This window comes from Crassostrea angulata, chromosome 3, assembly GCF_025612915.1.
Source record: "Crassostrea angulata isolate pt1a10 chromosome 3, ASM2561291v2, whole genome shotgun sequence".
NCBI lineage: Eukaryota > Metazoa > Mollusca > Bivalvia > Ostreida > Ostreidae > Magallana > Magallana angulata.
In genome coordinates, this window is record NC_069113.1 from 23,851,181 (window position 1) to 23,863,511 (window position 12,331).

At 34.3% G+C, this 12,331-nt stretch overlaps 1 protein-coding gene across 1 annotated transcript; it reads right to left on the bottom strand.

The window, feature by feature from the left end:
* Window positions 1-341: 341 nt before the first annotated feature.
* Window positions 342-7,246, bottom strand: LOC128175177 (E3 ubiquitin-protein ligase Trim36-like). Its single transcript, XM_052840620.1, has 2 exons — window positions 7,106-7,246; window positions 342-2,199 (listed from the first exon to the last, which is right to left on the bottom strand). The coding sequence occupies exon 2, from the start codon at window positions 2,177-2,179 to the stop codon at window positions 596-598; it is 1,584 nt and encodes a 527-aa protein (XP_052696580.1). The 5' UTR covers window positions 2,180-2,199; window positions 7,106-7,246; the 3' UTR covers window positions 342-595.
* Window positions 7,247-12,331: the final 5,085 nt, after the last annotated feature.

Genomic DNA, 12,331 nt, shown 5'->3' on the forward strand with positions numbered 1-12,331 from the left:
CATTCGCTATTTGTAGAACAAACAGAACCAGTATCAGTCCGGCCCTCGCCACATACATTATTCGAATTTAATAGCCATAGCATTGCATTGCTTTGTATGTACACAGTGTTTATCTATATGGCTATTTATATGGATAGCGTACACGCGTGATTCAAATACCCCAAACGGATGATGGTAAAGAATTAACTCAGTGGGTGTACATTTTATAGACTTTGTAAAACTACATATTTGCAGGTCTGAAAGTTTGTTAATTTCCCAATCTATCCGCAAACAGTTTGTTAATTTTCTTCGATTGCTAAGGCAACAGCGCTCGGAAGCGGAAGACCTTAATAAATGTTGACTTTTACTGACTCAGATTAAGTTATTGTAAGCAAGATGTCTATGCAGAAAATAAAAAGGTAACATAGAATTAGAAATATTAAATCACACAATACAATCTAATAGATTTACCGCGTACAGACAGTAGGTACTTCAGTCAGGTGATTATATCGTGGTTTATTTCAGAGCCACTTTAAAACAATAAACGATTTGTCTCTATTTGTTCATAAGTAACCAACACATTTCTATTTTGACATTGATTAAAACTGATGAATCCTCATTCTTCTAGGTATTTGATTTTCTTGGCAATTCCGGTCAGACACTCTCCCACCATCATCTCACCGTGACCAAGGATACACACGGCGTGCGGTTTATTTATTCCTCCTTCAGGAATGATGTACCTCAGGAATCGCCCGTCTCTGTTCAAAATGTGAATCTTGTCACCCTTATAATCTGTAACGACGACATAACCGACAGAATCGGTGGCGACTGAACAAACGTCGAATTTAGTGTCCTTCCCTGAGTACGAGTACCGGAATATGCCCAATCTATCGACAGCAATGACTGCGTTTTTATTCCAGTCAGTTACAATGATGTCCCCGTTGACATTCTCAGAGATGTATGCCACCTCTTTATACAGAGGTTGACACTGCGAGTCGTACTGGATTTCCTGGAGCACGGTACCGGTACTGCTGTATCGGACGACTTTGTTCTGATCGTCTTTACGGAGACAGACCAGTAGATCACCGGACGTGGCGCTAGTGACGCCGTATGGCTCCCAGTCCCCGGTAGTGAACATCGTCACCACAGTGTCGGTGTCTGATATCATTTTCACGGCTTTAGTTCCAGTGTACATTACTTGTTTGTTGTACATACATAAGTAAATGCCGTAGGTAGTAATGCTGACGGTATGGTGGAGGTTTCCCTGGAGATCAAACAACTTCAGTTCACTGCTCGCTCCTCCCATCCACACTTTGTTATCGTCGGTAACGGCCATGTCAAACAAACGGTTTTTCGTTTCATCAGCAGGGAACCCAGTGTCTATAACAGTAGAAACTGTTGGTATCTCTGATAGTATTCTACCCGATAACTCATTTTCTTTTAATTTATTTTCCAAATATTCATCTATTTTATATTCATATAATTTCGGAAACGAATACTTGGAGACATCACTTAAACTCTCCTGTTTCTGAATCACTGGTACAAAACTCTGCATTTCTTTGACATTCTTTGATTTCTGTAAATTTCTTGTTTTTCCATTTATTTCATTCACTTTCCAAACCATTTCTTCAAATTTTTCCTTTTGTTTCTGTAGTACAGTTTCGTGCTCCTTTTGCATGCCATCCAGTTCCTGGTGAAGTTTTTTCACGATCTCCTCAATCTGTTTGTGCCACTCTTCTCCCCGCGCTGTAACTTCGTCTTTCCTCAGTTGATAAATCGAGGATATCGAAGACAACAGCTTCGTCGTATGTTCCAAAATTCTCTCTAATTCATGTTTGAATGACTGAAGTCGATCATTTTCCGTAGCAATCACTTTTAAAAGTTCCTCGATTTTATCGGACAGCTCGGATATTTCGTGCGATTTGTGTTTAATAGTAACGCAAAGCATGCATATTGGAGTTTCGCAAGTTTTGCAGTATGCAGAACAATCGTTTTGGGGATGGGAATCACAGTGGCATGTGTCGTCATCATCCTTGCTGGTGTAATCTACAATATCATGGCCGTTCTTAGATTTCACGCGCAGATGTATGAGGACACAGGGGTCACAGAGATTGACCCCGCATCGTCTGCAGAAAAACGAGACTGGTTGCTGACACAGGTCACATTCCACCACATGCTGGGCCTCATCTCTTGATGCCATCACGGAAGACTTAGTGGACCCTGTGAAAATTGTTTTCAGAAATCATAATCTATATGCAGCACTGTTAAGGAAGGAGTCTTTTCATTATCAAACATACTTCTTATAATAAGAAATGCATGAAATTTTGACACAGTCAAACGGATCATATTACTTAATGGTTCTATCAGTTTAATTAAATTTGACCTTTTTGTTTTCGGATAAAGGTCAGGTCAAGGTCACTACCTTTTTCCTAAACGTAAAGAGTGATAAAAATAAGTGTAGCTCTTTATAGTTCTGTAGACATTTGTTTAAGATTTGAAGATTCAAATCTTCAATGAAATCATAGACCATGAGAGTGTCTATCAGCTTATACTACTAAATTGGAATAAATATTTATACTAAAATTGATATTCCTTAGCCCGCATTTCCTCTAATTTTCTTAAATTTTGAAGAAATTTTGATTATTTTTATTTATGTATTATGAAGACTTTATATAAAGATATAAATTGACAGAAAAGCTAATATATTGACCGTTTCATAAGAGAGAAAAACTGATTTTAGTGATTTTTTCACAAAAATCAATGTATAGAATGGGCGATTTAAAAAGCTTATAAAAATGTTATTTGATAGGCAAATCATATTTCAAAAACATATTCTGAAACCCAAGTATCATATTATTAGTTCACATTAGAAAAAAAAACCAACATTTTTGTTATTGTTTTTAAAATGCTAAAACAGACTCATTATATGTATATAATCTGCAGCAATTCTGAATTGCGCAACATGTGATATTTTCCTACGCCAATATTAAGCCCAAAATATAGTCCTTGTTCCATTCTAAACATTGATTAAATTTTTATATGCCAAGTTGTGTGATAGTAAAAAAGAAAGAAAAATATACTTTTTTAATTTCCTTTCATCTTGATTTAATGAACAATTAATCAAATTTACGTTTGACAAGTCGAAAACCAGAAAAGACTCCTTCCTTAAGGTTTAATTTGCGGTCGCACCGACCAGAAAGTACGGGAAATGTTAACTATGACATCACACAAAACAAGAAGTCATCAAAAATGCTAATAACTAAAGTAATTTCCGATTGTTATTGGTACGAGAACATTACACTACATTAAAAATTACCTATGCATGGGACTTAGTAGTCAAATAAGTCCAACAACGATAAATATAAACAACAGACTGATCGAGTTACTTGTTAATTTTGACGCACATTATGTGTAGAGAGAGGCGGATCAATCAATTTTTTTAAAATGAGAAAATACATTTTATAAATAAACGGAGCATATTAATCACAAAACAATTATTATTCCATTAAATCCTATCTACTATTCCTGTTCTGATTCGGCATGTAATTATTTTTAGAGCGTGTATTATTTCTTTTCTAGAGTGTTTAATGTGCAAGTTCGAGTGTTTGACACCGGGAAGCCTATCTAAATCCGCTTTTTACAAGGGCACACACGTAACAGATCATTTCGATCATTTGGATGTTATTGAGTCTATTAAAAGGTGTTGCTGCTTCAATGAAATCTACTTTACATAAGTATTTTGTAATAATAGATGTATCGTTTTATGAACGTTTAAATCCGCTGATAGCTTTAACAGTGCTGCGGGTCATATATAGTTTAATTTTACAAATGAGTCATTACCTGGGCTGATAATTATATACATGACTTAAGGACTTTTATCAACTATCGTTTAGGAATCCAAAGACCATTGCATTCATAACAAATATTAATATACATGTATCTTTTACACATTTCTACTACAGTTAATGCCGAGATCAAAGAGATGCCGCGGACATTATTCTCCAATATACCACGAACGTCATCAGTTAATTATCAAATCAGAAATACCTATATGTCTCGCACTAACCTTGAAAGTACAACTTCAAACCGTAAAAATTTTTAAAACTTAGTCAATTTCACGTGTTAGTTCCAGTCAAAACGATGTGTATTGCCTCAAATGTTTATTTTTAAGAGATCAATGCGGCTGTTCCTAGGACCTCCCTAGCACATTTTTACTGCGTGTTTTTACATAAAATATATAATGTGTAGTAGTAATAATCGTATTAAATTGCCCTTAAAATATTAGGAACATGATTCGAAGATATTTTATAAATAAGTAAAGAGTGTTAAAAATCCAAAGAAAAATTCTGTCGTCTGCATGTGATTCCTTTGATCGATACACATGTTAACATTACTAAAAAAACCATTGGGTTCTGTAGAAATACTGGGATGTTAGTAGTTCTTGTTATCGTGAATGTTGCGGGATAACCTCCTGGGTCCCGAAATGTTGTTTGAAATATAAAAGCATCGGCTAACGCCTAGGCTTTTATATTTCAAAACAACATTTCTCTACCTTGGAGGTTATTCTGCAACATTAACGAAAACTCGTACTTTATTTCTCAAATAATCTTGACGGTGTACGATTCTACCATTTTGTAACAGAAGAGATTCTGTGAAATTTATTTTTTCGGACTTTTTGTAATAATTGGGTACATTTACTGTAGCGACGTGCCTGTACTTCTTCAGACATTATGTTAAGCTTTTCGACAACTTTGTTTAAATTTCTAAATTCCGCAGAGCTTTTTTATCAATATCAGCTGAGGCACGATCAAAGATGGATAGTACAGTAACTCTTAAATTGACTTTTGTGTATGTTGGCTAACACTTATTCCTTACTCCTATAAACATTTTATGTACATGTTACTAATATGGCATGACTTATCTAATAGCTGTTCGATAATTGAATAATTTCTTTATATTTGTGTTGATCCTTTACGTCTCTTTTTTCATTGTTCACTATGTATGATTTTGAATTGTAAGACCATCATCGATCAGTTGAAATCAAACCGTATTAATACATCTCAAACTCATTTAAATTAAATTTTAGTTCATGCAAAGTCTACAAAAAAGTGTAAAACCTATACCGTGTGTCGACCGACTTGATTGAGGTTTTACTGTAACATAAATTATCCTACAGCGCCGCCATATGATATTTTCGGCAGATTGGTAACAAACCATTGTATACTTGTTAAATACTTGTTGAATACTTAAATACTATAAGTATTTAAGGTGGCCCGAAATACGGATAGACTATTTGATTATTCAATGAAACAATTTATTCTCAATGAAAAAAATCCAAAATAAGAGACAAAAACTATCAAATAAATAATCTATGAAGACTACTATTTATTTGATATGTCTTTGGGATGTGTTTTTCATAAAATGTTTTTGCTGTCAGCAAAATATCTTAAAGCTTAACATTTAATCCCAATTAATGCGTGGTATAAGTCTTTAATAAAGCAAGTCAAGAAAGGCCGGATTATTTTATATTTTCAAAGAGATATTTAATACAGCGTTTATGATATGCAATTTATGATGTAAGGGAGATAATTCCGGTTTATTACTTTACTTTGCTAGGATACCTGCATTACATTGAATTGAACATTGTATGTCTTAATATGTCACAGACTGTTTACAAATTACGTTTGTTGTTTTGATACTATGTCATTCATGGGTCCGTGATTCCTAACATAATTATATTGAAAACTCCGTTCACAGGATCATATATGTCTGTACTTGTACTTTACATAGAACACGCCAGATACCTTTAACAAGATATATAGCACGGTGTCAGTGGGACAAAGGTTACAACTTATACATGCGCAATCAGGTGCATACACGTCAGGTCATGTTAAAAACTTTGCTAATAAAATCGTTATAATCAATCTTGAACTATTGTCAAAAAGAGGCCTTTATATTTTTTAAACATCATATTTATGTATACAATTATTAAATTTGATATCACACAAGTATGCTTGAACAGTTGAATGTCTGAATGCATGTGCCATGGATCATTGTTATACTTTCATGTTAAATACTGAAATCTGATTGGTTAAGACGCAGTTAATAATATTTACTATTACCCTCAGCGTTAGCAACGCACTTGGCAACGGGTAACATTAAAAATTGTTATACTTTCATGTTAAATACTGAAATCTGATTGGTTAAGACGCAGTTAATAATATTTACTATTACCCTCAGCGTTAGCAACGCACTTGACAACGGGTAACATAAAAAATGTTACATGCGCGAAAATTATGCGCGTACGGTTCGCTGTAGAATTCACGTTATTCCTATATAAAAGCAGTAACATTTTCTTAAAAATTTTAAAAAAGACATTCAGTATCACAAAATAAATAGTGCCTGTTTGGGAGGATAACAGTTGAAATTGACACCCCTCGAAAACCATTGTCAACCTCCGCTTCGCATCGGTTGACAATGGTTTTCTCGGGGTGTCAATTTCAACTGTTACCCTCCCAAACAGGCACTATTTATATAATGTTACATGCGCGAAAATTATGCACGTACGGTTTGCTGTAGAATTCACGTTATTCCTATATAAAAGCAGTAAAAAAATTTTAAAATTTTTAAAAAAAGACATTCAGTATAACAAAATAAATAGTGCCTGTTTGGGAGGATAACAGTTGAAATTGACACCCCTCGAAAACCATTGTCAACCTCCGCTTCGCATCGGTTGACAATGGTTTTCTCGGGGTGTCAATTTCAACTGTTACCCTCCCAAACAGGCACTATTTATATAATGTTACATGCGCGAAAATTATGCACGTACGGTTTGCTGTAGAATTCACGTTATTCCTATATAAAAGCAGTAAAAAAATTTTAAATTTTTTTAAAAAAGACATTCAGTATAACAAAATAAATAGTGCCTGTTTGGGAGGATAACAGTTGAAATTGACACCCCGAGAAAACCATTGTCAACCGACGCTTCGCGTCGGTTGACAATGGTTTTCTCGGGGTGTCAATTTCAACTGTTACCCTCCCAAACAGGCACTATTTATATATTATCATCACAACTTTCATTTTACATAAATTTGTCTGAATATACCAGTCAAGGTTAAAGTATTACCTCACATTAGGAACATAACTTCCAAAATAAAAGAAAATCACTCTCGAACAAAATAATAATCGTGCAAAATATCAACTTTCGGTTTATCAACGGTCCTAACACGCAAATCGCGCTATCCTGGCCTTTTAATCAATCGCAGCTCTCGGGCCTTCCGGAAATGCCCGAGAAGATGCGATTGGCCTTTTCATAGAAGTTATGTATGGAGGGTAATCGTGTTCAAAAATCCAGACTGAGACATGCAAACTTGTAAATCTGAATATGCAATCGTGTTGATGTGTGAGCCTAAGTATGAATGAGTGTAATTTTGATCGAAAAGACCTAAAAACTCAGGAATAAACACTTTGGAGTTGACCTTCAATCTAATTTTCCCTACAGATGCTTTATTGCAGCTGTAAAATACTGTTTGTTATTTACATGTAACCAGCTACTATAATACACACTTTCCATCTGTAATCTCTGCATTTGTATTTCCGTTTTCTGAAATATCACGGCTGACATGTTACAAATTGACAAATGTAAAGTCTTCAAGTTTGTCGAATTTTGACAGTAAATATGCATGCGGTATAGAAGACGGAACCCTGTAACACGTACATTGCAAGGTATATATTATGAACCATAAGTGATAAATAATTTTAATGTAATCATTAAATTCATTTAATGGAGAAATTTGTAATTTTAATTCTGAAAGTTTATACATTTATGAGTAGTACAAAAATACCGAACCCGATCGGACAATTTTTTCCAAGTCGATTTTTAATAAGTAATGTATCCAATTGATGATACTACAGTTTTTCTTCCACCACTTTTCACAAGTTATTTCGATAATCATAAATACCTTTGTGCTCAAACTACATTCATCCACTAATATGAAAAACGTCCAGATTATCTGTTTTGAAACACCCCCTCTACTGCTTCATATGGTGGCATATCTCTGCCCCTTGTGTGCAAGTTATTTTTCTTTTAATTATGTGGACATGCAAGATAAATATGTTGACATGCAAGATAGTTATGTCAACATGCAACATAACTATGTTGACATGCAAGAAAACTGCAATCAAATAAGATTTATAAAAAATCTCAAATATCGCCAACATGTGACATTGAAGATGCTAGATACGCTACCTATTGATGTCAACATGCAACTTATTTATGTTAACATGCAACTTCTTTATGTCGACATGCAACTTATTTATGTCGACATGCAACTTAGTTATGTTAACATGCAACTTCTTTATGTCGACATGCAACTTATTTATGTCGACATGCAACTTAGTTATGTTAACATGCGACTAAGTTATGTTGACATACAACTTATAGGTTGCATGTCAACATATTTATCTCGCATGTTAACATAACTAAGTTGCATGTCAACATATTCATCTCACATGTCAACATAAGTAAGTTGCATGTTGACATAAATAAGTTGCATGTTGACATAAATAAGTTGCATGTCAGCATATTTATCTTGCATGTTAACATAAATAAGTTGCATGTCGACATAAAAAGGTAGCATCTAGCATCTTGGATGTCACAAGTGGGTGATATTTGAGAATTCTTGAGATTTTGTATAATTCTTATCTAATTGCAATTTTCTTGCATGTCAACATAGTTATGTTGCATGTTGACATAATTATCTTGCATGTCAACATATTTATCTTGCATGTCGACATATTTGATGGAAAAATAACTTGCATACAAGGGGCAGAGATATGCCACCATAGCTTCAGGTTTCAATACACAACACAAAGTAGAAAGTCTACTAGTCTGGTACCCGCCACTGCGTTTTCACTGGGGGCGGGTACCAGACTAAAAGTCTACGAGGGTTTTGCATTGCATCAGCCATAAAAAGCCCGGCCCCGAGGTTATAAAACTTTTTTCATACTCGTATTCATACTCATACTCCGTACTCCGAGTATGTGCTGCACTGAGTACGACTTTAAAAACCGAGGTTATAAAAGTTTTGGAGTACGTTCTCCGCTGAGTACTATTTGGAGTATGCTCCAAAAGCCGATCGACGAAATTTTACGTCTCTGAAGAAAGACAGAGAACGGTAATTCATGGAAATAGTCCTGGCATGTAGGCAAACTGTACATGTATTCAGATTAATTATTTATTAACAAAATGTAACACATTATTTACATGTACATATTACCTTCTCCATCTGCAAGCATGGAGATGTGTCTGCATCTATAACTTATGAATTTTTGAGCAACAGAGACGATAAATCCAGTGTAATTGGGAAAATTATCAACAAATTGTGTTTATGTCAAATATCTCTCTCTCTCTCTCTCTCTCTCTCTCTCTCTCATGAGACTCAGATAGTGATTCATGCATGTGATGATTAAGTATAATTATGTTGTAAGGAACGATATGAATATAAAAGAAAGAAGTAAGAATTTACACGGATATGAAGAGAGTATTTCAACATAGAATTTAGTTCGATATATCTAAAGTTTTCCTGGCTTTTATACGATTTTGATATTTCACATGCCAGGAAAAGGTCAGAAACGACGCCAATATAAAACTGGAAAGTCACTGCCCCCAAGTGGATATCTCTTAAGATATTTAGTGAGCAGTTCCTGTATTAGGGAAAACAGGGAAGAGTTTAATTCAAAAATAGAAACATATACTTGGGAAAATCACAAAAATACTGAGAAATCCGTTTATTTTTACACTCATATAGTATACACTAAGGAAATTATATGGGTATTCCAATTTAATTGCAACATACTTAGTACTATATTTGCCTTTAAAAATTCTTGTGAGAAAAAAACATCTAATATCTTGAAGGGGTGGGGTGGGGGTGGGTGTTGGAATTGCATCAATGAACATATGCCAAAAGCCAAGGACACACGTAAAGTTTCTCATTTTAATATTTTTGGGAATGTGCACGAGAGTTTAAGAAAATTCACTAATTGAAATATTTTTGAAATTTTCAATTTGAGGACCACGTTAAACCGAAACAACGTGTTCAAGGAAACTGTGTACTAAAGTTGCTGTAACCCTTTTTGTGGGGTTTTATTTATGGTTCAAGTTTTTCTCACTTAGTCAAGGCTTGAAAATGTGTGTTTAGAATTTATATATACATACTGTGTCATTTTTAATCTTAAGTAACGTCCATTGATATTTTTGAGCAAGCCTTTTCCTATTCATCTTTAAAGTTCGAAATACATGTGTTAATTTTGATGCATTTGACATAGATATTTGGTTACTTTAGATAAAAAAGGAATAGCTATATGAATTATCTAAATAGTTACTTGCTAATAAAATTAAACAATTTAAGAGATGAATATTCCCACAGCTAAGCTATATAGAGAAAAATCTCTCACATGAAAATGCGAAGAAGCTATTTTAAGTAGTACATGTACATGTATTTTCAATCGATTGCATAGAATAACAATAATCCCCTTCAAATCTCTCTCTCTTTCTCTCTCTCTCTCTCTCATAAATTCTAGCTTTTATCTTGCGGGTTATGATTAATTTAAGTGTTATCTTTTTTTTCTTTTTCTTTTTTTTACATAAACAAGCTTTTAATTAACTGTAAATTACCCGAATTCTCAAGCAGAATATATATAAGAATAAAATTTGATGTCATAACACCAAATTTTATTTGTAGAAAGATACTAATATAATACTTAAGACTATGGGGTCACCGGGACCCACCATCCTTATATTCGAGGGTTTATAATCAAATGTTAAACCAAACAATGCATTTCACCTTACGTATACTTAGACATGTCTATGCTCTCGATGTTTTAATTCGAAATAAATAATAAAGATCGTTAGGTAGGTGATGTTCCATGGTAAAATTTCTTTAATATTTGGAAAATAAAAATCAATTACTGGTAGATGGTTCGGAATGGATACTCTACCTTCCCGCAGTAAAATTAAAAAGAAGTTGCGGCCTATATTAGACAAAGAACACATCTAGATCTTTGCAGCTACATGTAGTATATGGTCACCTAGGAAGCCAAATATGTATGTCATAATTTTAAAATTATTGCCAATACAAAACTTAAAAATTCGAAATATTATCTTTATGTTTACATCTAATGCCCTTTAACCTGCGTTTTAATTACTTACTGCTGATTCTTAATTACTTTCTATATTTCCAAGTAAGATTGCTTTTTGTTAACTTTCAAAATAGGTTTTTATTATCGATATTTCGAGATAAAAAGAAATGAACCTTGTCCAAAATTACTCTAAATTTCACAGCGTTTTTGACACTACAGAGGAAAGGCGATTTATAAGCCAATATTTTCCACATGCAGACAGTAACTGTTTCATGAAAATAAAAAAAAACAACAACAATCGTATAGATAAACCATAGGAAGTAGGATTCGCCGCCCCCCCCCCCCACACTTACACACACCAACACCAACTCCTCTTAAAAATATTTAGTTCCAGGGGTAGATCCAGGATGTGAAGTTAGAGGGGACGTCAGTATAAGACAGGGAGTCTGGAGAGGCCGCTTTGTGGCCTCCAGATGGTCCAGGGCTAAGTCCTGCTGGTGACCCAGGGGGCAAAGCCGGCCCCGGAAGCTCCAGGATTCTAGAGATTTTGTAGGGTAAAAAGGAAGTCTTTAAATAGACGTTTGAGATATTTCTTCTCGTGATTACCGGTATACTTAAAGTAATAAAATTATTTACAATTTTTAAAGGTTTGTAGATTTAAGACCTACAGTCATCAAATTCCTCTGTCTTGTAGAAATCCAAGAAACATATCCTTTTATTTTTTTTCTTTCGAATGACTGTAAATTAATCAGTTTAAAAACCAAGTTCAATGGGACAATGTAAATTAATGAAGTTTTAATAAAAGATACATGTAACTGTATATACCAGCTTATATTATAATAACAATGGAAGAGTCGTTAAAACACTTGTTAGTATAAACAATTACTTAAAGGTGGGTATATGGGTGACTGGTCATATTTGAACCCAAGGACAGCGTAACCAAAATGTTTTTTCCAGGGTTTTTTTAGTTACATCATTGAACACACGCGTTTTCTTCATATTGCACCATTGAAACAGTCTAATGTAGAGAAATCCCCCAAGTTAAAAAAAAACAGATAATTAAGACTCGCAAGTTGTACATTTTCTTTGCCAGAAGGAGTATGATTTAACTTTATTTGGACAATTTTTTCAGGGCTGTGGGGGGGGGGGGGGGGGGGACGCCGGGTGCGACCTCCTTTACTCCGCCACTGATTTACCGCTTATTCTATAAAAT

Bases quoted from the DNA above. Each gene is read 5' to 3' on its own strand.
- LOC128175177 (XM_052840620.1), bottom strand. From the start codon at position 2,179: ATGGCATCAAGAGATGAGGCCCAGCATGTGGTGGAATGTGACCTGTGT.